The 25,432-nt window shown below is 52.7% G+C and overlaps 2 protein-coding genes across 13 annotated transcripts in view; both read right to left on the bottom strand.

Moving 5' to 3' along the window:
• Nucleotides 1-8,552: 8,552 nt before the first annotated feature.
• Slc35h1 (solute carrier family 35 member H1) lies at nucleotides 8,553-21,271 on the bottom strand. Of its 6 annotated transcripts, none has more exons than XM_004858112.4 (10): nucleotides 21,199-21,271; nucleotides 15,935-16,307; nucleotides 15,430-15,580; nucleotides 14,678-14,741; nucleotides 13,845-13,917; nucleotides 13,185-13,353; nucleotides 13,009-13,092; nucleotides 10,833-11,008; nucleotides 9,614-9,743; nucleotides 8,553-9,293 (listed from the first exon to the last, which is right to left on the bottom strand). In XM_004858112.4, the coding sequence occupies exons 2-10, from the start codon at nucleotides 16,052-16,054 to the stop codon at nucleotides 9,190-9,192; spliced, it is 1,071 nt and encodes a 356-aa protein (XP_004858169.2). In that variant the 5' UTR covers nucleotides 16,055-16,307; nucleotides 21,199-21,271; the 3' UTR covers nucleotides 8,553-9,189. The 6 variants fall into 6 exon arrangements, with proteins under 6 accessions (XP_004858169.2, XP_087053919.1, XP_021094680.1 ...); XM_087197793.1 differs by lacking the exon at nucleotides 21,199-21,271 and adding an exon at nucleotides 20,810-20,949; XM_021239021.2 differs by lacking the exon at nucleotides 13,845-13,917.
• A 1,629-nt stretch (nucleotides 21,272-22,900) lies between these two features.
• The window catches only part of Elmo2 (engulfment and cell motility 2), a 38,343-nt gene continuing 35,811 nt past the window's right edge, over nucleotides 22,901-25,432 (bottom strand). For all 7 annotated transcript variants that reach the window (XM_087197788.1, XM_004858109.4, XM_087197787.1 and 4 more), the window contains one exon: nucleotides 22,901-24,391. In XM_087197788.1, coding sequence (XP_087053914.1) covers nucleotides 24,191-24,391 — 201 coding nt within the window. In that variant the 3' untranslated portion in view covers nucleotides 22,901-24,190. The remainder of the gene's footprint in view (nucleotides 24,392-25,432) is intronic.

Genomic DNA, 25,432 nt, shown 5'->3' with positions numbered 1-25,432 from the left:
CCAAATTTTCTCTGGACAGAGGGAACCAAAAGGCTAATGACCCCAGGGTGGAAAGGACAGAGGGGTCAGGGTGGCTGGCACAAAGTGACCATAGGGGAGAGGACTTGAGGAGCAGGGGCTGCACGATACACGATCTTATATTCTGAGCAAGAAGGACCACGCTGAGGGGCGCTGCACAGGGGGTGAAGCCTTCAGATCTGTCCACTGGAAGGATCACTTTGGATGTTGGGTTGAAAATGAAGCAATAAGCGATGGGTAATAAGGGAAGCAGGGAGACCAGCAATGAAGTGGAAAATGGTGGTGGCTTGGAGCAGGTAGGAGTGGGGAAGCCATCACATTTAGGATGCAGTTTGAGGCTAAAGCCAACAGGGCGTGAGCTGAGGTGGCAGAACCATGTGCCTTCCCACTTCTGCTTTGTCTCATGCTGCTCTGGGATGCACCTTCCTGTTCCCTTGGCCCTCTGATTCTTCACCCACCTGGCAGAGGCTACCAACTGCCTACCTTTTACCTGACTCTCCCTTCCTCCTGACTAATACATCACAATATTATCTGGGGCAGTAATGTGCCCAGCTTAGAGGCCACATATCCCAGTCTCCCTTGCAGTTTGGGGTTGCCATGGAGATCTAATTAGAAATCATCAGGTGGGGCTTCCAGGAATAGGCTTTTTGTAGGGTGTTGACTCATTCTTTTGCCTCTCTTCTTCCTCTCACTTCCTTTCTAGCACATGGGCATGATGGTTGAAGTTATCTCCCCACCAAGAGCTTTTGTTGGAACCATGATACAAAGGTCAAGGGAATCATGTTGCCCTTGACCCTGATATCCTCGAGAACTGACCCTCCATCTGCACTTTCCATCATGAGAAAATAAACCTTTATGGGTTCAAGCCCTTGTAACTGGGTCTTGTTATTAGCACAGTAAAATTCTCACCTAGTACGACCACAAAACCAACTGCTTACTGGACAGAATAGGCCCCTCAGATGCCAAATGCTAGGTCTGCCATCTCTCTCTTAAGGACTTCTAACGCCCTGGATAACTTGTGAGAAATGATAACTGGCAGTACAAGAGCTACACCTAAACCCATCCATCCATCCACCCATCCAGTCTTCATTCATCTTTCTGTTGCTAGATGCTGGGTAGTGGAACTAATAACATCGGCTCCTCATTTGTGTCTCTGTGGCAGAACAGTTCTGGAAGGATGCACTGGAAGGAAATCATGACTATCCCCATGCAGGGAAACTGGGTACTGGGAGACATGGGTATTTATTGCTTTTGAACCTTTTGAATTCTGTAGCAAACATATGTTTTCACTATTTAAACACTTTTTAATTAAAAATATATGTACATCTCATTTGGATTTTCAGAATTTACCTTGCTCCTGAAAGGATTTGAGGCAGCTTACGAGAATACACAGAGATGAGTAGACACAGTACTGCTGTCAGGGAGTTGACAGTCTCCCGAGGAAGAGAGATGAGTGAACAATTCCAATACAATGTTACAGGAGGGGCAGCAGGGCTGATGCCAGGCCAATCGACATGGTTTCAAATGATCCCGGTGGCTGCACTCAGCCACTGCTCCTAAGTAAGGATTGGACGAGGCCACCTTTCTCTTGGCCCTGGTTGTGTTTGAAAAGCAAAATGTCTACCTCTAGAATGTACACAGGGGAGGACCCCATCCTCCGAGTTCCGGGACTTGTGTGGCACGGCCTCCTAAGACACTGTCCTTGTGTCCAGTGCCTAGGCAGGGTGGCTGGCAAAGCATTGATGGCTGGAGCAGCCCAGCACGTTGCCTATGTGTCTACACCGAGTGAGTTGAGTCCTGCTGGGCCCGGAGGGAAAGCACAGGGTACAGCTGGGAAGTTGCCTCAGGCATTCTGATGTCCAGCACAGCCCTGACCCCTTCCACAGTCTCGGGCTGCAGCGTGGGGCTGGGGCTGAGGGCAGACAAGAGCCAGGCATGGCTGGGCCTCAGAGAGGCGCAGGCAGGCTGCTTGGAGAATATGGTCTTTTCAGAGCAGACCTTTGAAATCCAGCAAGAATAACTTTAAACAATAAGATGCTTCTCTCTCCCCTTGGCTGTTGCCCAGGCAACATCAGAGTGTTCAACAACTGTTTAGTTTTTTAAGAAACCAAATCTCCCTCCCTTTGGTCAGCTACCGCCAGGAAGATGAAGAGGCAGCGGAGGCGCCCCTCGAGGTCCATTGTGTGGGAACTCGGGTCAGCTGCCTGCAGCAGTGACATTTAAATCTGACGCTACCTATTATACATGAACCCTGAGCTGCACTCCTCCGTGCCTGGTGCTCCCTAAAGGGGTGGCTTCTAGCTCCCGCTCTAGCCTCCTTGCCTACCTGTGCCTGTTTGAGAGTCACAGTCAGAGGCTGAAGTGGCCGGTAGCTGGTGGCATCTGTTCCCAGCCCTCTGCGTCACCTGACCCAGGACAGCCAGGGTCACTGACTCAGCCGCTTGAGAATGTTTACTCTCCCAGAAGCCCTGCCTTTCAGGGACCTTGACAGGTCACCAGTCTCTGGCCTGTTTTCCACTTTCCTGCCTGCAAGGCACACTGGCCGTGGGGCCTCCACTGCCCTGGAGGCAGGCTTTCTGTCATCCTCACATGCCATATAAAGAAACCAGTGTAGAGAGTCTTGAAAGAAGGCTACTAGATGTCAGGCACTTCCAAACAGAGATCCTTGATTGTCCAAGGATGTAGATCTCACCATGAGTTCATTTTTCCAGACATGGAAACTGAGGCTCAACTCAGGCAAGTGACAGCTGGTGGGCACGGCAGGAATTGAACGTGGGCCAGCCAAGTGCAGAGCCCAGGCTCCTAGAGTCTCATCCCCTTCTGCACTGTGGAGGCTGTGGGACCCCAGAACAGGTAAGCAGATCTTCCTTGGCTCCTGAGGCTTGGGTACTCCTCCTCTCCTCCTCTCTTGGAGGGGAGATCAGCTCCCCTTTTTGCCTCCATGGAAGGAAAAGGATGAATTTAGAAACAGTGTCCCGGGTCGTGTGTCCCTAGGCAAGTCCAACAGCACATTGAAAACCTCACTTTGCTTATCTGTAGAATGAAGACAATATCCTACGCAGTTCTGAGGAAGGTAATAATAATGGCTGCCCTCTGGAACTGACATGTTTAGAACAGTGTTCTAAGCAGCTCATTTCATCAAAATAATTTCAGCCAAAAGTATTATTATTATTAACTCCACTTCCAGATCAGAAATGGAGGTGCAGGGAGGTGGAGTCCCATGGCTGGAAATTAGAGGGGATAAGCGCAAACCAGGGGGACAGGCCTGGCCCACAGTAGGTTCACAGCAGCCGTGGGCTGCTTCTCCCAGGAAGATTACTAGAGGGGTTTCTGTCTCCCAGGAAACAACATGGGGGAAAGTTAAATTTAGAAAAGCCAAGCCAGGTTAGAACAAGCCCTTATCCAGCCCGGCAGCAGACTCAGGAATGGGAAATTGGCTTCAGCCACAACAAAAACCTAGAAGGGGAAACCCTGACCCCTGTGAAGTGAGAAGGCGGGGGTGGCAGGGAGGATGCCGCCAGCAGCAGCTCGGACAGGCCCACGCCTGGGCTGAGTGGGGGAGTCCCTCACCCGAGACAGGTGGCCTTGTCCTGTCTAGGAATCCCGAGAGGCCGCACTGGAGTCCCCAGCAGTGACAGGGAACACAGGCAGATGACAAGCTGCCAAGGTGCAGGGTAACAGTTGCTAGGTGACACGCCTGCCCCCCTCTCCCCCGGTCCGGTCTCTTGTGGGGAGGAAACTTGGGAAGCTTATCCTTCAGTTTCCACACCCAGTCCCACGGGAGGCCCTGTCCCCTGATCCCCCACCCAGGCTGACTGTTTAGCAGCGCTAAATGGCAAGCCCAGAGGTGCAGGGAGGGAAGGGGCCAGGGTAATGGACTCCCATTGGCTTCCTTCACGAGATCACTGCCTTAATTTACGAGGCCTGAGTGAGTCTCATTTCCCCAGTGCTCGTTGAGTAATTAACTATTAATAAAAGCATTACTGAGTTAACCACGGGGGCATGTTTAATTCATGGGGCAGCCCAGGAACAGGATGAGAGGCAGGGCTCAGTGGGGGATTCCTCCCAGGGCAAAATATTAACAGCAGGATGTCGAAGCTAGGCCTACAGCCCCCCTGCCGTGGACCATTATTTCCGTCCCTAACCAGAGAGGCCCACTCTCAGGAGGTTATCTAGACTGCCTGCCCCCCTTGCCAGCCGGCTGCAGAGTGAGAGGTGGAGAGGGTGGGACCCTGGGAGAGGTGAGCCCCGGGAGAGAGAGCTTCCTGCTTGGTGTCTAACGCGGTGAGTGACCTCGGGCAGGTCCTTTAGCCTCTCTGAGCCTATTTCTTATCTGGAAAGTGGGGCTGTAGGCAGGGCTAAAGGAAATCGAAAGGACCTGTAAAGGGCTCCAGACTTTCAGGAGGACCCTCCTCCCCCTCTCACATAAGAGACACCAGCCACTGTTGAGTCAGTAAGGGGAGGGAAGACACCTCCTTGTTCTGGAGAAGCTGGTGGAACAGTCTCCACCGGGTTTCCTCATGGGGCCCATAGGCTTTTCAAAGGCAGGTCAGCAGCCCCCTTCTAGCCCTCTTTCCCTACACACACCTCTGGCCAGCCAAAGTGAAATAATTCTTACCGCCCAAACCACCCTCCCCCCACTCACCCACGCCTCTGTGCCTTTGTTCTTCCCTCTGCGTGGTGTGCATCTCTGCTTTGGTCTGTTTAGCAAACTCCTGCTTAGTTCCTGACTCAGTTCCTGGAAGTCTTTGCTTTCCCCCTGACCCAGACAGAATCTGTTATTCCCTTTTCCATGCCTCCCAGACATTCCTCTATTATGGCATCTACTCATCCACTACCCGACCACCCTCCATCCACCCTTGCATCCATCCATCGTCCATCCTTTCAACTGAACACCTATGATGTGCATCTCTGATCTCACTGAGTTCCGGACAAGTCTGGTCTTCCTTAGGCCACCAGGTCTTAATCTTTTGGGGGTTAAGGAATTCCCCCAGAAAAATGCACAGAAGCACATATATTCCAGACGTTGCTTTCCTCTTCAGGGGTCTCCGGTTGTCCCTGGGTAGCTGTGGGGCTGGGTTCAGATGCACTGCTGGGAATGAAGGACTTACTCCCAAGAAGCAGGGGTGGGGGAACAAGGCTAGAAGACCGTCCCCACCTGTCGACCTTGGAGGGAGGTCTTAAAGGGTACCAGGCCCACTGCCAATAACAGGTCAACTCTGCTTGCACCCCCACCCTGTGGTTCTCTGAGGGCTTCCGTGGAACAAGGAAAGCCCTGGACCTCAACCTCTCCCTCTGCCAAACTCCCTGTCCCTCCCGTCCCTTCTTAGTCTGCCTCTGTGGCTTCCCTCCCTCTGCTGGGTAAAAGCCCTGCAGAAGTTCCTTGAGGGCAGGGATAGTATTTTATTGTCAACTATTATCTCCAGCAGCTAGCACTGGGCAGGCACGCTGTAAATGCTCCAGAAACATTTGCTGAATGCATTCTAACACATTTTCTTCAGATCCTTGGTGCTGTCCCCAGCAGGAGCGTTCTCATTAGACATTAGGAGAAAGGGACGGCCTGGCCAACAGACGCCAGCAGGGCTGGGAGCTGTTGGGCTGTTTCAGGGAAATGTATTAGTTGCCAACAAAACTGTAAATAACCATGGGAATAGAAGGCACAGTAATGGTTGCTTTGGAGCAGGGGAAGGGCCTGGCTCCCATGGGGGCTATGTGGTTGGGCCAGCCTGGACCGCTGGCAGTAGTGAGAACAGCCCATCCTTTCAAAGCTAGAGCTAGAGCCCGTGAAGCCTCCACTTTGGTTTCCACTATTGGAAATCCCTTCACAGAATAAGTTTCTATTAAATGGCTCCCGTGTGCCAGGCACTGTACCAAGGATGGGGACCTCAGAAGACCTGGGCTCTGATGCTGGCTGCTCCTCTCCCATGTGTCGTCACCTGGGAAGGTTATGTGACATCCTCATCACTGATATTTATTGAGAACTAATGACTGTGTGCCTGGCACTGGGCAAACTGCTTTACACACGTTATTCTGAAATATTTTCACAGTTGCTTCACTGGGAAATATATGTATACTACTATTATTTCTTTCTTATAGGAAAGGAAACAGGCTCAAAGGCATCGACAACATGCCCCAGCAGATCACAGGGCAGGAAGAAGCAATGCCCCAAGGGTGTCTTCTTGGCCACTGTGTGCTTAGTTTCCACAGCCATGAAACAGATACCGATCCCCACTGCACTGGCTTGCTGGGGTCTGAATAACCTCTGTGAAGGGCCAGAGGGTGCTTAGTGAGTGGTTCCCTGTTTTGTTTTGTTTTGAGACAGAGTCTCTTTATTAGTTCAGGCTGGCCTCGAACTCATGGTAATCCTTCTGCCTCAGCCTCTCAAGGGCTGGGATTACAGGCGGCACCACACCGGCATCCCCTCTGTTCTTTCTTCCTCATTGCCTACCCCTTGCCTCTCTCTTCCTTGGGCTGGGAGGATGACTCCAAGGACAGATATCTCTGTCCTCAAGTCCAATGGAGTCTGTCACCACTCCCTGAATGCTGCCACCCTAAGTGGATGATCTGCAGTCCATACCTGTGGTTCTCTGGACTACAAATTGGGTGTGTGTGTGTGTGTGTGTGTGTGTGTGTGTGTGTGTGCAACTCAGTCCATCACTAGTCCATGATGTAGACAGCCGCCGCAAGGACTCTCCTGGAGCCACATAATGACTCTGGGGCCACTGGGAGTTTCATGGTTGCACAGCAGAGTGGAGCAGATCTTCAGTTGGTGAAGATCCTTGAGCTCCCAAGGCAGACACAGGCAACAGAATGAAGATGCAGGGCCTGCCTGATGGCTCAGGTCTCTCCCACAGCAAACTCCAGCTTGTTCTCCTCCCCACCACAACACCGACTGCAGATGTCTTCTTATATTGGGGCCATTAACCTTCCCTCCACTGTAGGCTCCTGGGAGAGGCAGTGGGCATGTAAGCACTTAAAACTTGAACCTGCAGGTCAGCCCTCCCCTCTACTCCCCCTCCTGCAGAGGCCTGGACCAGGGGACAGATGCCCACAGCCTTGGAGAGAACAGCTTCCCTCAACCTGTGCAAGCACCGTGTTGCCATGGTGATGCCGCCCCCCTCCCCACCACGTAGTGGCTTAAGACAGCATGGATGGTTTGAGGGATGAGGGTGGACACTGTCTGGCCCAAGTGGCCAGGTGACGAGGCAGGCTGGGGGTGGGAGGAGCCGCCCTCCAGGCTTTGCTGGTAATTGCTGCTAAGTGAGGGGCTGTCATTGAACCCAACATGTGTGTGGAGAGGGCTCCTGCGCTGCCCCCTATAATTACTGCACCAGACAGCAGCCCTTGCTCCTGTGCCCAGGAGAGGGGCCGTGGGCTGACAGGAAGCTCTCAGCCACCTGAGCCAGCGAGGCTGTCCTCTCCCTGCCTCTCCTGGCTGGCCCTTCTGTGTCATCCAGCTGGAACACTAGCTTTCTTTAATCCTGGCCTCAGAGCTCAGAGAATCAGGGGGAGAGGGGTGCAGGAGCCAGATAAGGCCAGCTCAGGAGTACCCTTGGTGCCCCACCTCTGTCTGCCGAAGGCAACTGGGAAACTAAGTGGGAAGCCAATCCTGGTTGTAATTCTGCCTGCAGACAGAGGCTTGGAGGGCCTGGGGCCAGTAAGCCTGGGCCTGGCACTCAACATTTCTCAAGGATTCTTCTACAGCAGGGCTGGCAAAAACCACAGATGCAAGCCAGCTTACTCCTGTAAAGCAGGTTTCCCTGGGACGCAGCCACACCCTTTTGTTTCTGAGTCGTCTGTGGCTTCTCCCATGCTATAACGGCAGAGTTGAGAAACTGTAATAGATGCCATATGGTCCCCATGCTGAAAATATTTACTATCTGTCCCTATAAAGTTTGCAGACTGGTTCCTGAAGTATCCAGATTCTCCAAGGTTTAACTGAGCGAGTGCTAGGGGTCCAGCCCAATTAGGCCAGTTTTATCACAAGCCGTGTCCTGGTCCTCTCCCAAGGACCCTCGTCTGCCTGGGCTTGGACACTGGCCACAGTGGGGCTGGGTTTGGAGCCAGTGTGGGCCAATGGCGCCACCTGCTGTGAGAGCCAGAAGCATTCTGGGGGGAGCACTGCCCCAAGGGGCAGCTCTTGCCACAGGGCCCTGGGCTTGTCCCCTATCCTCCTCACTTTACTGCACACTAGAGAAGGGGCTGGACTTGGCCAAGGTAGATGAGTAGAAGGCTCAGGTTCCAGGAGCCCTCCCAGGAGGCAGCACATGAACATACATGGAGGCACAGACCTGGCTATGAATATTTGCCTGGCCACTCATTAAGTTCTTTATCTTTTCTAAGTTTTGATTTCTTAAAATAACAACTTAATCCATTACCAGCATTGGCAACAATCTTTAGAAAGCTTCTGAATAGGTATCAGCCCCATTTCACAGATGGAAAAACTAGCACAGAGAGGTTAAGGTCAAACAGCCAGCGACAGCCAGGATTCATACCTAGGCTGTGAAAATGTGTAGGTCTCCAGAATACCGTACTCAGAAAATATTCATTTATTTTCTGCCTGCAGGTGTGGTGGTGCCCCAGGGAGTGGGCACTGGGGCTCAAACAGAAGATGAAAGATGCAGGAGGCTGGGTTTCAGAACAGCCACTGAGGGAGGCCCCAGGCAGGGAAAAAGGGGAGAGGCCATGGCTCTTCTTGTCCCCACACTGCCAGGCAATGCGAGTGGCCAGTGGACCGTGAACCATTTATTTCCAAACTATAAATAAATCTGCTCTCTGAGGAAGATGCTGTCCAGGTGATGGGGCTCCAGCCTCTCCAGGTCCCCTTCCCAACTGCCCTGCAATCCACAGTCCTTGGAAAACCGCTATGCATTTAGTCCTGGCTCTCAGAGCGTGGTCAACAGTGAAGAACCAGTCTGGCCCCTTCTCCAGTGATTCTGGCATAGCATGGGTCCAGCTCCAGGCACCTCATTACCCGTGCTCTGAAGGGAAGATGGGAGCCACAAACCCTGCCCTAGCTCCATCACAGGGTTCCGGCCAGCGGCTCTCAGTTGTTGTGAAGAAACACCCTGGCCCCAGGGCTGCTGCCCAGCATGCAGAGTGGTGCTGGTTGCTGGGTGGCCTGCTTCCAAGTTCCTTCCAGGCTGGTCACTGCTGCCCCTGGACCACAAATTACTCTTCCTCATTGTCCTCGTCCTCCTGCTGGCTGGTCCGAAGCAGCAGCTCCATGTCAGGGCTGGAGCCCAAACTCTTCAGAGGTTTAGAGCCACTGCTACCTTGGGGTAGAGATAAGAGCATGGACCCAGGAAGTGTTCTGGATGTACCCTGACCAGCATGCATGCCCAGTCACCCAGGCCCCTGCCCCTGTGGAGATGACCCCGCATTCTCCTGGGGGAATGGGTGGTGCAGTCCCACCACACATACTTCTGAGCTAACACAGCAGCCAGTGAGAGGAGGCTGGCCTGGGGAGAGAGCCACCGGACTGCCACACTGGAGAGGCAGGTGGCTCTCCCAGGTATGGCTGGAGATGGGCAGAGGGGAAGACACAGGCACTAACAGTCACAGAGACAATGACATCTGGAAGGGCTCCTGTTACCTCTGGAGTGCAGGACTTTGAGGGCCACGTGTAAGGATATTCCCGAAAGGCAGAGGGCAAAGCCCAGCCAGTTCACCAGGGTGATGTGATCGCCCAGCAGGTGAGCTGCCAGCAACAAAGTGCAGACCTCCTGGGGGCAGAGAAACAGAAAAGGGGCTGTTCAGCAGGAGCTGGCTCCTTCACAAGGACAGCAGAGGGTGGAGGGCCTGAGGACACTCAGAGGCTAGGTCCAGAAGTGCCCCGACTCCTGCCCAGGCAGGACAGGCTGGCCTGCGGGGCAAAGAGATCAGGGGACCGGGCTGACCTGCCAGCCTTGGCTACTGAGATGCAGCTCTCCATGGAATTGTGCCAGGAACTGAAGCAAAGCAGACCCAGGCTGGGCACAGGGCTGCAAACCCTGCATCTCCGCAGGAGCGAGGGAGAGCTATCCTTGCAGACAGAAATGCAGCGGGGCATCTCTGCTTTCATGGGCGGATGCTGCATCACACTGGGCTCTGAGGACACACACTGTCCCGGGACGCTTCCCCAACCGGGACTGCAGAGGGCACGGGTCAGACAATCCATTCTGAGAGCCACAGCTCCTGTCCCAGGCTCTGGTTGGCAGCCAGAAGGCCTGTGGGGAGACCTGCACTTCTGGTGCTAGGCAATGCTCCAGTACGTGTGCTGGTCAAAGAGAAAACGCTCTTTGTGGCCCTGAGCAGGGAGGACTGGAGAAATGGGGATGGGGGAGTGAGCAGAGAGGGGAGAAGAATGGGGAAGGACAGGGGAGTCTGCTTCAAGGTGGCAGTAGAGGCAAGACTGGCAACACATGGCATCCACACAGGATGTAACCATTCTGTGTCCACGGCAGACACTGCCAGGCAATTACGGAACTCAACTGATGAGCCTGGGTGCGGGCTTCCCAACCTATGGCCCCAGGACACTGCCATGTGACCAGAGCTGGCATGCAAGGTCAAACCCATGACTAGTGGAGTCAGACCTGGCTTTGAATCCCTAGCTGTACCCCTGGGTAGGTCCAATTCCCCATCTGAGTGGGAAGATGACATTCACCCACAGGGCTATCAGGATGGTGCAAACAAGCACAGTGCTATCACCTACCCAGGCCCTTCTGTCTCTTCTCCAAAGGGCCTGGGGGTAGAAGAGCTGGGACAGAAGCTGCTGGTAAGAAACCTTATGGGCTCCTTCTAAGAAAGGACTGGGGTCACCTCTAAATCTGTACCTTGAAAATGCCAGCAATGGAGAGTGTGAGGCTGGAGGTTCTGGAGACCAGGAGGAACTCAGAAAAGCCCAATCCAAAGGCAAGAATCCCGCCAAGGAAGAGGCTCCCGAGCACCCGCAGGAGCAGCCCTGTGTCCTGGAAACGGAAGATTTTCTCAGACGTGGACAAATGGAGACCTGAAAGCAATGGGGAGAGAGAGTGGAAGGCCAGCCCCTGGAGCACCTCAGTCCACCCTGCCATCAACCAGATGAACTCTGTTATCACTGCAGTGAACACTCTGAGCGCCTACTGACTGTCTACAGCCAGAGAAAAAGAACGGGAGGTACCAAATAATCCCACACAGATGGCCTGAGGCTTGGGGACTCTGCTGGGGACAGGGATAGCTGCCAGGGAGCCCTAGGGCAACACAAGTCAGTGACACTTAAGGGGAATGATCTGAACCTATGGCTGCAGCAGAGAAGCTGGCACTGCATAGAAAACCCAAGGCAGAGCAACACTGCTTCAGAATGGTTGCTTTTTGGTGTTGGGGATGGAACCCAAGGCCTCATGCATGCTAGGTAAGGACTCTGCTACTGAGCTACTCCATAGCCCAGATCTATGGGACTTGGGGCGAGATGTCCCCTTTCTGGACCCATCTCCTTCCTGATAAAACAACAGGACTGGGACTTGCCTGGTGTTTCTCCAACAAGCAACGTGATTCACTCAACACACACACACACACACACACACACACACACACACGAAGAGCCTTGACCCTTTGCTCTAGAACCCACACATGTGCACACAATACACTAGGATCTACGGCCTGTCTGAGAGAATGACTTCTTGCGTCTTTCCCAGCAGCAGCAAAGTCCCCAGGGCCTTATCAGCCGGGGGTGAAGTCAGCCCCACACTGGGCACAACAGAGACACCTGTGGGAGCTGGAAGCGCATGAGAACTTTGTGATTGTGCCCCAACCCCAGGCCAGCAGCCTCCAATGTAGGATATTTTGTTTGGTGCTGGGCTCAGCAGTACTGCAAAGGCGTCGGCAAATTGAAGGGAATTCAGGGAAGAGCAACATAAGTAATGAAGGCGCTTGGGGGATTAATTTACCAGAAAAGATTAAAGGAGCTAAATCCATGCAGCTTTACTAAGTGGTGACTACCAGGGGCTTTCAGATGAGGGTTTGCAGAGATGGTGCAGATGCCCAGGGAGGGAGGGGACAAGTGTGGAGTTTGGTACAAGAGGGCATAATGAAGGAATGGGGAGAAATTTTAAAAAGGAAAAACACAAGGCTCTGAACAGAAGTTTCCCGGACAACGGGGCTGCAGAATAATTTTCTCAGGGAGGCTGGAGACGCTTCACTGCTTGAGACTTAAATGGATGTGGGACGGAATTTTCTGTAATGACCCTGAGGACAGTCGGGACTCTGGGAGGAAGGGCAAATAAACAGATAGAGGACAAAGACTAACCCCAAACACAGGAGGAAGGGAGGTGGCGCTGTGCCGCCCATCCTGTTCAATTCTCCCTGCCTCTCCCCTTCTCTGGCAGCTCAAAGAGGAGGGGAACAATAGATGGAAGCCCCAGGCTCCTGCTTGCTGGCTCCTGATCTCCAGCCCCTGGCCCCAGCCCCCAAGCCCACACTTAGCCGACCCAGCCCAGACTCCCTGAACATACGCACCGCCGCATGCCTGGTCCCAGCTGAGCCTCCTGCCCCACCTCCCAGGACACCCTGTCCCCAAGCCCACCCACATTCCACCCATCCTCCAAAATGCACGATCTGGGAGCCCTGGCTTAGGTGCAGTGTGCACAGTGGTTAAGAGGGGACCTGACCACTTGGGAGCCAGGAGGCTGGATCCACACTTGGCTTGTGCCTATTTCCTTCACCTGCAAACTGGAGAAAGTAACAGTCCTCCACAGTTGTTTCGGGGGAGGATGAAATGAGGGAGCGCGTTAATGGGCACCTTCAGAGATCTGTACACAGTCATCGTTGTCCCCTGTACTGTGTATATACACTTGCTTTGCAGCACTTGTCACACTGGATCCTAACCATTTTATAACCGCTTATGTGTCTGTCCAGACCCAAACTATGGCAGCTTTGACCAGTAACCTCTGTGGCCAGCACTGTGCTGGGCTCAGAGCAGGTATCTGGGATTTGCTGTGCTGACGTGCCCCAGGGGTGGATGACCCAACATACCTTCAAATACAGCAAAGAGAGGGAAGAGCCCTAGAAACATGAGTGGCTGCAGGTGGAACATAGTGTCGATGGGGTTCTGGAGGCCTGCAGGATGGGGACACAGGGGGCCATCAGGTCTGGCCTAAGCCTGCACAGCCTCCAGCCTTCCTGTGCCCGCCCTGCTCACATGTGCTCACCCAGCTCGGCCTTCTGCAGGAGCATCTGGGTGAGGGTCCAGCGAATGCCACCAATGAACGAGGCTGCCAGCACCAAGGCAAAGCCCTCCACGTTGAACTGGGTAGACTTGTAGGTGAACATGAAGAGGCCTCCAGCAATGAGCAGGACCACCAGGACCAGTGCTGCACGCTAGGATGGGGAGCAGGTGCACCTAATTCAGGGGGCTCCAGTGGCAAAAGTTCATCGCCCTGGCTGCTTCTTCCACTCTCCTACCCTCCCAGGGTCATAGGTAGTCCTTGCCAGTTGATGTACACAGGGTGGACATTCAAGCTGGATGTTCCCAATATCCCTACCTGCTCTAAAATACTAAAGGGCTTTCTGATGTCTGTCCCAGGCCCCCAAGTCTTTCCCTCCCCTCTGGACCTAGCAACAAAGGGCTACGGGCTCACACAATAGGGGCTCCCTAGGTCTTGCCCTACAGCACCCTGGTGCTTTCCCCTTTTGTCAGTGCTCTGCTGTGCCTTTCTAAACGTTCTGCGTATCGCCCCTGTGTCTAGGTCCCTTCTTAGCAAAGGAAGTTACTGCCACCTGGCCTGGGCCTGTCTCCTCTGTTACACAGAGTGACAATTTTATTCTTGGCATCTGTGGGGTAGGAGGGACAAGAGGTGCAGAGGCCTCACCAGCTCCTCCAGCTTGAAGATCAGAGAGAAGATCAAGATGAAGAGGACGGCTGAGGATTTGGTCATTGTGTACCTAAAAGCAGAAATTACCCACAAAGCACTGCTGGAGCCTGGGGCTCAGAGCTACCACCCAGAAAAGAGCCCAGAGCACAGATCAGTGGGCTGGGAAAGAGAAGGGGAAGGGGGAGACCCCTGAGTTCCCAGAGGGCACCTGGCACTGTCCAGGGTAGGAGGGCAACCGAGGTACAAAGACCAAAAATAGCTGGCCTATCATCCGGACTGACAGGTGACTTTTCACTGTTCTCTGAGAGGCCTCTGATCACTACCAGGGAGAACTGCAATTGAGTTTGCTGAGTCCTATTCCTTACCTAGATCTTGGCCGAGATCAGGTAAGGAGGAAGGATGAGCCAACAGGGGACAGAGGAAGGCAGAGACTGTCTCTGAAGCAAGACATGGGAGAAGAACTACCACGCAGGCCTGTGCCCACCCTGAGCTCTGAGGTGGTTACACACTACGTACCAACCCCTCCTCTCTTCGCTGCTCCATAGCCTGTTCTCCCCCGCTGCACCTGTAACTACTCTGTTTGAGCCCCCTGGCTCCCCCAGCTGCCTGGCAGGCAGACACAGCATGCCCTCTGCGCTCGGCTTACGGAAGAGGCTGGAGGCTTCCCGGAGAGCGGCTGGGTGCCAGCGAGGAGCTGAGGGAACAAGAGCTGGTCCCAGAGGGTGATGGAGTGGCTGGCCCATCGGCCGGGTGTGCAGACAGCCAGCTGGACGGACACACAGAGAGAGCTTGAGCCTGAAGGGAGGCTGCAGGGAGTGGCCGGTACTCACAGCGAGACAGTGATGTAGAGGAAGCTCCAGTTGGACAAGCCCACGTCCAGTGCTGTCGCCAGTGCTGTGGAGACAAGGGGCACCTGGCCAGTGTGGCTGGTATATTCCTGGGGCTCCTTCATGGATCCCTCTGGGAGTCTCAGGCCTTTTCACCTAGCGACTAAATGGCTAACATGTGGCAAAAAGCGGGGGTGGGTCAGCATTTGGGCTGGGGTCTATTCTGACTGGGGTGCTTATGTGACTCCCGTTTGTTAACTGATTTGAAGGTCAATACCCGAAGCAGTACTGACCTGATCTTGTCACTTTCCTAGTGAAAACCCTTCTCTGATAGGAAGCGATACACACTCCGCAGGACACCTGGCCCTCCAGAACCGGACCCCTGCTGGGTCTCTGGTTCTCATTTCTCCTAAGTCCTCAGCCTCTGAGGACACTCATGGACCTCACTTGCTGCCCCGTGCTCCCTCCCGGGACTGGAAGGTCCTATCCATCCTTCGGGTGTCACTGACTCAGCACCTGATCGAGGAAATCTTCCTACCACTGCTGGCCAATTGTGGTTACCTCCCTTCCTCTGCTCTATTGTGTACCTTGTGGCCCTGTCACAGCACCACCAGGATGGGAACCCTGGCCACACTCCAAGAAGGGGGTGGTGAGGGGCAGGGTACAAGGGGAAGGGCCAGGCTCCACGGCCAGGAGCACTTCTCTCTGGGTCTTGGCCTGGTTGTCCACAGCCTTCCTCTAGCTAGGACACATACCTGTGGGGGCCACTCTTCTGAGGTAGTCGGTCCAGCTCAGCACCACTCGGGCCCTGTGGCTGGAGCACTGAACCAGCGCCCTGGACAGGGCGGAGAAGAGGAAGATCACAGCCAGGTGCAGCATTGTCATGAAGAGGGGGAAGTGGAAGCTCTGTGGGAGCCCAAAGCAAGGGTTGAGCTTGATGCAGACGGCCTGGCCCTCCTTGCCTTGCTTCCTCCCTCTATCTGGTGCCAGCGGGCAGAGCTTGTAGTTGGCAGTGCACAGGGGTCTCACCTGCATTAAAATCCCTTAGACTTAGAATTTTAATCCCCATTTTAGAGGCCATATAGAAAAGTGGCAGCCCAGGGGCTCACTTGCAGCCCTGGGCTGTATCTACCACTTCAACACACTTGCCAGCTACCTGCTTAGCCCTGCCCATGGCAAGAGTTGCTGTGTCCCCAACATGGCTGAACCAACCACGGCCACCTTCACTCCAGAGCCCGCACTGGCGAAGCTTCTAGTTACCTTCGTCAGCCATTTGTTGTAGAAGGTGATGCCGATGGAGAAGCAGTAGTAGAGAAGAACCAGCCCCAGGGTGAACACCGCCTTCCACACAAAGGCCAGGTCAAGGGCCCAGCGCCCCATTCGGGGAGGCTGCAGTGCCCAGCTCCTGGCCAGCAGGGACCGGCACCCTCTTGCAGACAGTTCACAGGAAGGAAGATGAACTGGACCACGACTTTCAACAGACAGGTCCCCTGGCTGGAAGAGCTCTCTTTGTCTCCATGATTCAGAAGGGTCGACAGAGCCCCAGGTGGGTCCTCACCTAAGGGGCTGGTGGCCTGAGCTGGCCAGTTCCATGGGGGGCTGGATGTAGAGCTCTGGGTCCCCGGGTCTGCTCCTGGAAAGACCAGAAGGCGACTATGGTGGCTCAGGCAGAGAAGGGCCTGGGAGCGGAGGGGTGTGTGGCTCCTGAGGGCCTGGCTCACACCAGCAGATACTCACAGAGCCCTGTCACTCTCTTGTCACAAGTTGTTCTCCATGGGTTGCCACCAAAGTGACCTTTTCACATGTAAAGCAGATCATGTGGGACCATTCAGCGGCTGCTAGTGCTCTTATGATAAAGGTCAATGTCCTTCCTGGGGCTCCCAAGGCCCTGATTTGGCCCTGCCCGTCTCACCCGCTCCCTGGGGTGGTCCTGCCGCCTGCCGCTGCCCGCTGCCCTTCTCTCCCAGTGGGGATCCTTCTCGAGGAGCAAGGACCCTACTCATCCTTCAGTCCTTCCTCAGGTCTACTTATCTCTGGCTCAAATGCCACTTCGTCAGAGACACTCCATCCCCCACTGAACACAGGTGGCCTGCAAGGCCCCCTACTTTCCCTTCTCCCTTGTACGGGGCGTGGTTGGAGTTAATATGTGTCCCCTGCAAGGCTGTAACAGGACGGTAGGGACAGCCTGTCCATACAGGCCTTTTGTCCACGGGCAGTCTGTTTGTTCTCCCTTAGGTCTGATGACTCAGACGGTGCACCTGACTTTCAGGGAACTGATCTGGCCGTCTCTGTAGTTTAAAGTAGACCAAGAAACTCACACCTATTTGGTCCTAGCCTCTGACAATTCCTCCCAAGGAGGTGTGCCTGCTTAGGATCTTGCCATTCTACCAGACCAACAACCCTAATAAGCGTCCAGGGCATGCCAGACTCGGAGAGTGAAGACCTGTCTGTGCCTAGGGGAGCCTGAGCCCTGTGTTACCCCAGTTGCCTCTTCATTTGGATGCCCCTCTTCTGCACTGCCTCTGAGACCTCCCCCCTGCTGAAATGCTATTCCTTCTGGAAGCCTTCCTAGAACCACCCTCTCAGACCTCCCTCCCCTGCCCCCCCCTTTTGGTACAGGGATCAAACTCGGGTCCTTGGCGCTTTCAAGGCAGGCGGTGGAACCACTGAGCTAAATCCCACCCCACCCCCCTTTTGAAGGGACCGATTATATGCTGCTCTGCACACTGAAACCTGTACAGTCACTTGCCCTCTCCCAAGGCAAACTGGGAGCCGGCACCAGGCTTTGCCCAAAGGGCTCCTGAGGGCTGTAATTCTCTTCAGAGGGGCTTTGGAAACCTGTGGTGGTGATTTGGAGGATACTTTTGGTATACAGAGTAAGCAACTGTTCTGCATTCAAGACTTAGTCGCGTATGGTTCACTTACGATTAATCAAACCTAGAACCCGACTCAGGTATGTGTTACATATGTTTACATATCTGTTATATGTAAACAGAATGGCTTCTCTACTATGCACTGAAATTTCCAAGAAAAAACTTACCATGTACCCTGAGGGGAGACTACGCTTTGTCAAAATGGCACCAAGAGTTTCCATTCTGGAAAAGTTGCACTAATCATGGTAATGGTGCTCCTGGTTTCTGAGCCACCAACACACCATAGTGGTGTGAATCTTCATTTGTGGCTAGCACATGCCTAGAAGTTCTACAGGGAGGGGACACACTGGCTAATTCATTCTGACTCTAGTACTGCTGTCCCCAGAAACTTACAAATGGAACACATTTTCTTTTATTGTACATTACTTTCCATGTATTATACTTAGGGCAACATTGATTTTTAAAAAAATATGTGTAGGCAGCTTTTACTAATCATAGGTTTCACTTTAGGATAACAAAGGGGGTTGTTATGAAATTATTTATGATAAGAAGGGTGTGTTAGATCCAGTGCGCTGAGTAACTGAATGTTATTGTCTTTGTGTTGTCTCACTCCTTGAAATTCTTTGAGCTGATATCTCCCCTGTATGGACCCTAACTCAAATTCCCCATGAGCTCCCGAGGCACAGCCAACTGCCTACCCGGCCTCTTCACCTGGATGTCTAGTATCCGGGATCTCATGCCCGAAACGGGCCTGTTTCCCACCTCCACTCCAAGCCAAATCAGTTCCTCTTCCCACTTTCCAGGACAAGGCACCATCATTTGCCCATTCTTATCCCTGACTCCTTTCCTTTAGCCCACACTCCATCAACTACTGCCAGCTCTAGCTCTGAGGAACACTTCGGTATGATTACATCTTCTGACCTACACGTCTGCTGACCAAGCCCCCATCCTCTCCCCAAAGGTCTGCAGGAATCCCCTGCTGGCTTCTCCACTCCTCCAGCTATTCCAGCTAGACTGCTGCTTGCACAGCTAGGGTGGGTCGTGCAGGCCTCAGGCAAGACCTCAAGGGCCACATCCTTTGCTCTATCACAAGGTCTCTCCTGTCTTTTGTTCTGATGTGGGGGTCCAACCCAGGGCACCGTACATGCTAAGCTTGTCTTTCACCACTGAATTTCTCCCCAGCTACCGCAGGGTTTCCAACCTTGGCCCTTCAGATATTTGGGACCAGATAACCCTTGGTGGGAACAAGGCCTCTCCTATTCATTGCAGGATGTTTAGCAGCACCCCTAGTTTCTACCCCTTAATATCACGAGCATCCTTAGACCCAATTCTAAGTTGTAATGGCCAAAATTGTGCCCAGAGTTTGTCACATATTGTCTGGGGATCAAAAATGCTCCCTGCTGGCACTAAAAGGACTTTCTTCCCGGCACTTGCTCCCTGGGTCCTTCCAGTGGCTTCCAAGCCAGAGGCATCTGTCCCCACTTCTGTCAATCAACTTCTTGCGCCTTCTGCTTTTGATGCAGTTCCTGCTCCAACTCTGCAATGTTCTCTTTCCATGTTCAAATCCTTCCTTTTCTTCAAAGAGCTTGTCTCGGTCCCCCAACTACAGGAAATTCTACCCTAGGACACAGGGGCACTGGCTCAAAGTGAACAAGGATCATTATCTTATCAGCATTCAGAACACCGACCCCAACACCAGACCTCAGCTAAAAGCGTCCTTTGAAATCACATAGCCACTTACTCAATGTGCATTCATTAAGTCACCTTATGTACCTACCACTGGAGATAAAGACATAAAACTGTTAAGATCCTCATCCTCGTTCTATGGTAAACAAGACCAGGCTTAAAGGGCTAAATGCTCTTTCCAATCCCACTAGCCTAGGAAAGAAACTCCGTATTTCACCTCACTTTCCTAAGGATCAGCTTCGCTAGGAACAACAGGCACAACAGAGGAGGACTAGTGCACCACCACAAGACCTGGCTCTCAATTTCCCCACCTGTTCTCAAAGCTCTGGGCTTTGAAGTTGAGAGACCCAAAAGCAAATCCTGCTGCTTCTACTCACTACTGCCTGACTCTAAATTACCTGACTCAGTTCCTCAAGCTGTGATAGGGGATAAAACACCTGCCTCTTGGGGAGGGGACTCAATGACATCAGGTACAGCACTTGATGCTGGCTCAAGGTCAGGGCTCACTTGTCTCTAGCTCTCCTTACAGCCAAACAACCCCAGAGGCCCCTGCACAGCCAGCTCTACACCCTTACCTGCCTCACTTCAGCCTGCTCTTATTGCCCCTCAGGTACTACACTTCCTCCCTGTTGCCCCTTCAGGGGCCAAATCTGTTCTACTTCTATACATCTAACCAGTTCCTTCTTCTGAAGAAACTTCTTAGGTGCCACCAACATCCTCGTTTTTCTTCCTCTTTTCTGCATTCCTTCTTGATCTTTGTGGCTGACACTGTCTCTTCAAATCAACTTGTAAGAACTGGGAACCTGAAGGTTGGACTCTGGCCTCTCTTTTCTATCTTAATTCTTACCCTACCTAAGTAATCTCATGCTACTCCACAGACCCAATTTCTACATTCTTTAGACCTAACCTCTCATGAGCACAGACTACTATATCTAACTGCTTTGTTGGTGGTTCTCTAGATATCTAAAACTTAAGATACCCTAAGAATTATTATTCTAATTATTATTCTATTAGAACTATTATTCTAATAGAATTATTATCCTAATTATTAGAATTATTATTCTATTAGAACTATTATTCTAATAGAATTATTATTCTGATAATTATTCCTCATGCCTCCAAACTGTTCCAAAGTACAGTAATTTAGAAAGTGCCACCATAATACACTTGATTGCTTAAGCCAAACGCAAACATCAAAGATGAAGTCATCTTTGAGCGCCCTCTCACTTTCTTCATTCCTCAAATGCTGCCCTGTCAGTTCCACCTCAATTACCTCTTGTCCCGTGCACTTTTCTCTTCGCTTCTGCACCCACAACCAGTGTGGTACCTTTCACCTACTTCTCCCAGCTGGGCTCCCAGCTGGTCTCCCTGTTTCCTCTTTGGCTTCCATATTCTGAGTCCACAAAGTAGCCAGAGACGCCTTAAACACACATAGCAGTCTGAGCCCTTCGAGGACTGATTCCGTTCCTCGGCTCGGGCCACTAAGGAGGCTCCCACGATCTGGTCTCTGCCACCTAATCCTCCTACTCCTGCCCCCAGCAGCCACCACCGTGACCTCCGCAGTTCACCAACACACCAAGTCCTGGTCCTTCTCGGCACTTGCAGTTCCTTCTGCTCCGTCTGCCTTCGCTGGGCCGACCCTTTTCCCGAGGCTCCCCTCCCTGTCCTCGTGGCACTTCTCACCGCCTGACGTTTCCGTGTTTGCTCAGGAGTTCCCGCCCGCCTGCCCCACCCCTACCGCGGGGCTCAGCCTCTCTATTGCAGGGCTGCTAGAGGCTCCCGCCTGGCCCCCGGGAGGCGACCCGCGGGAGGGCGCCCTGGGGACCCCTTCCCCTCCACACGCCGGGAGACTGAGGCCTGGGGCGGGCAGGAGCGCAGGCGTATCCCACACCGCGCGCGCAGCCCATACCCAGCTCCAGCCGCGACCCTCCCAAGCCCCGGAGTGCTGGCCAAGCCCACACTCACCTCAGCCCGGGGCACTCCCCGGGATTCTCCTGCCGGAAGTATGAGGGCAGGCTCCACCCCTGCGCTTCCGCCGGAAGGCACTGGGAGGAGGGGCGGGGCTGGATACTTAACCTCCTGGCGCGGACCCAATTGGGTTCTATTTTCCGCGCAGCCCCTTAACTTTGGGCGGAGCACCGCCCAGGGTTGGAATCGTGTGTTTACTGCGCTGCAGGCGGGACTTGCTCTGGACCCCTGTTGCCTGCTACTGCCCTGCAAACAAGTGAACATCCAAAAAGATCACCTGTCTACTTTTGTTAAATTGTTTAGGTCCAGTCCAGTGCTGGACAGTCGTGGAATAACCCCGAAAATAAATCTCTCATGGACTTTTTCTTCTTGGAGCCCAAGGCAGTAATGGAGTAATGTCAAGGGCATTAAATTTTGACCTAGAAGACTCAATTAATAATAAACATTTGAAGTATTTTCTGTATGCCTGAAGCTTTGTAAGAATTATCTAATTTCAAGAAATTGAGCAGGGTTGGGTGGCGCAAGCCTATAAACCCAGCACTTGGGAGGCCGAGCGCTGTGAGTGTGAGGCCAGCCTGGGCTACACGGTGAGTTCAAGGCCATCTTGAACTACACGGTGAAACTCTGTCTCAAAGAAGTTGAGTAGGGTAAGAGCATCCTAAAAGAAACAAGAATCCTAAAAGGTGGTGAGAAGGCTCCTGCCTTACTGGGAACCCAGGTTGTTCATAAACAAAGCTAACAAAACCAATGTTAAAGTAACCAAAGGGCAGGTTGCAGTGGACTCAAAATGCTAGGCTGGGGCATTTGATTCATCTTGCAGGATGAATTAAAAAGGGCAGTGTTCGTGGACAAGGAAAGCCATTTTTAAAGCAGGCAGGCTGGGGCTGTACAATGAGGCTGTTTTGTTTTTTGACCTCTTCTAGCTTCTTCCTGGGTTCTGCACTGAAGGACTGGCTGCAAACATGGATCCTTGCAAATGACTCAGCTGGGCCCCTGGCCCCTCTGAACAGAAGGCCCAAGTGTAAGCAGTACTTTGTGCAAATTGCTGCTGTTGCCTCTGCCAGCTGGTGTTATGCAGGCATTAGTTCATTCAGTGCTTACCAAGCACCTACAGTGGTACCCATCACTATCCAAGGTCTTGACTTTATTCAGTCGTCAAGGCCTGTATTGCATGTACTTTCTATGCCTTTTGCAAGACCTTGTCCTTAACCCCTTCTCTCTCAGAGGCAAGAGAAAGTATCTGTTTTCATCATTTCCCTCATTCAAGCTTCCCAGCTACCAAGGCCACGGATTGGAGCAACAGGTTAAAGCACCAGCTGGAAGGCTGGGCGCTAAGCATAGGTGACACACTGGCTGAAGAACATGTCTTCTTTGTAAGGCACAAGTACTTGAGCTGTTACCTGGCTGTATCTTTGGCAGGGAGCAGAGGGAGAACATGTTCACGAGGTGGTACAGTATGCCTTTCCCTGCTGTACCCTGTAGTGCTGAGCAGGAAATGCTCTGTCCCAGGGCAACAGTCTGCAAGCATCTTTAACCAGCAGGTGTGTGTCTTGAGTGTGTGGTGGGGGTGTGGTGGATGAGGAGGAGAAAGGTGGCTAAGGGCTCTAGCTGGAGTCTCTCAGGTACAATGAAATGCCGGAGTTACTCTCCACCCTTGGGTAGGGAGCAAGTGCAGACAAACAGCTGTTAATTGAACCAGTTTGTACAGGAAAGAGTGTTTACTGAAACATGGTTACTGACAGGAAGCTCCTGCTGCTTTCTGGTTACACTGTTGGCTCACGATTGTGAGCATCCCCCCCCCCCCGCCCCCAAACATTCCATTTTAGGATAGGTAGATGTTATATAAATATATATACACGTCTGTATAAGTATGGCGTATAGTAAAGAAAATATATACTACACTCTTCATTGGGTAGTACCTACCATGCCAGGCTACAAATACTGAATGCCACTGTGTTAACATATGTACAAGGAGAGAGGCTGTGCGTGTGGTTCAAGTGCTGCAGCACTGGGGAAGCCCCATGGCACAGGTGTGGCCTCAGCTGGCCTCACCCAGCTCCCTGAAATCACAGCCAGTGGCAGAAACCACAGCACTAGAAAGGAGAGGAAGGGAAGGCAAACTTCCTAGAGTCTGGAAGGCCAAAGGGAAGCAGCCCAGAGAGGGCTGCAGTTCAGGTTAGTGGGAGATTACTCCCCTAGGAAGGAAAAGATATAAATGTGGGTTGGGGCTGGAATCTAGTGACCTCACCACAGTCTAGCCCTGGTCTCAGCTGGGCTTTTCCTGTACCGTTCCTAGAGACTAAGAGGACAGGATTTAGCCTGTAGGTCTCTGCCTGGCCAGCATGAGATGGAGAGATTGTAAGGAGAACATTCCAACTGCCCCGATACCTGCACGAGCAAGAAAAGAGCTGATAGCTCTAGGGACCAGAGATGTTAAAGCCGAAACTCAGGAGCAGCAACATCTTGGCACCAGATGAGGCTAGAGAGAGCCCTCAGGAAGAAGACAAAAGCAAAGGCCCAAGGCCTGCACTCAGATCTGAGCCACAGGCATGAGCCACCCAAAGGCAGTCACTCCAAGGCTCTCAACACGCCCAGCACGCTGGTCCTCTGCAGGCAGCCTTTCCTGGGCCAGTTCTGGCTCACACGAGGTCCAGCCAACCAGAGAGCGGGCTCAGGAAGAGAAGGAAGATGACTGCTGTTAAATCCAGTTCAAATTGCAGTTTGGGGCCTGGAAGGCAAGGGCACCTGCTGTTCATTTCTCATGGCCCCATCCCAGGCTCCACGGTGACAGAGGGCAGAGTACCCTGCCTTCATGACTCCTAGTGGACAGGGTCCAAGAGGAATGCTGCTGGGTTTGAAGAGTGGCTGGTGGTCACTGGCCACCACGATCACTGCAGATTCTGTACAAGCAAATGACAAGGCACCAGACTATGAGTGTCACTCCTAGGCCCCAATCGCTTCCTGGATACTGTGGTCTCTGGCTCCAGGCTCAGCCATAGTGATACACGAAGTCGTAACTGCTGGGCTCCTTGGGCACAGGTGGTGGTGCTTCGGGAATCTGGATATTTTCCAGGTCCAGGAGCCGCAGCTTCATCTCCATGCTCAGCAGTGTGTCCAGGTCACTCTTGGTCAGCTCACTGGACATGTCCTTCCCGAGAAGGGCACTGAGGCCATCGATCCAGATGCAGTACTGTGGGAAGCAAGTTGCAAAATGTTATATGGTAGTCTTAGGGCTGCAGATCCTGCCAAGGGATTCTGATGGGACTCACTCAGTCCCTTCTGGCACTATTCAGACAGGAAAAACTGATCTGGAATAATAGCAAAGATAAATTGGGAGGTGATCATTAGTTTTTCAAGAGATCTGGTTTTTATGAGGGATTTACATTAAAATTCCTTAAAATAATATGAAATGTGATCTAAAAATGCAATGAAAATTGGGAGTATCACCTCCCTGAAGTTAGGTACACAATCAGCAGTGATTGTGTAGTCCGGTGAATGCCAGCTACTCCCCCAAATTACAAACAGGAAGGGGAAAGCGTATACTAGATTAAAAAAAAACCAAACCAGGACACAAACAGGAACACTGTAGGATCTCAATTTTGCTCTAAAAGTAAATAAAAAATTGGGCAAGAGGTTCTCAGGATGAGAGGGAAGAGCACAGAACTCCCTAACTCTTCCTGTTCCCTCTCTTGCTGCCCTCTTTTTCATACCTTGTTCACCTGGTTCCCCACCTGCTCCTCATTTCCTCCCAACAAAACTTCACTGGCAGCTCAGGCTCTGCCTGTGCATCTCCTCTTTCAAAGCCTCCAGTTCCCACTGAGAACTCTGAGGGCTCCACTGCAGTTACTCACTTAATCCAGTGTTGTATTCTCCAAGGCTGCAATGGAACTGTGAGCCCCTTGTCAGAAGAACCAGGTCCATCTGGTTTCAAAGGCCAGGAATGACCCACTACAACACGTAACTGGGGACCCCGAGAAGGGAGGACCTGTCATGTCTGTTTGGGTGGGAGGCCATGGTGAAACTGAAGAGAGGAGGATTTTCTAAGTCCTAGGCAAATAAGTCATCCCTAGTTGGCCCTATCTTTCTAATGACAACATACAGCTGTTACGAAAGAGTACTGTGGAGAGCCTGGTGCAGGGATGACAGCCCTACTGTGTGCAAATCCCTAGTGTCCACTGATGCTTCCAGATCCACTGTGGCCACCTGCCTTTCGGGGGTGCGCCTGTTCTGT

Source organism: Heterocephalus glaber, unplaced genomic scaffold (genome assembly GCF_053883595.1).
Source record: "Heterocephalus glaber isolate CG9 unplaced genomic scaffold, H.glaber_assembly_v1.0 deba00001673, whole genome shotgun sequence".
Lineage (NCBI taxonomy): Eukaryota > Metazoa > Chordata > Mammalia > Rodentia > Bathyergidae > Heterocephalus > Heterocephalus glaber.
The sequence above is the reverse complement of the archived record's forward strand: the minus strand, read 5'-3'. Positions and strand labels throughout refer to the sequence as shown.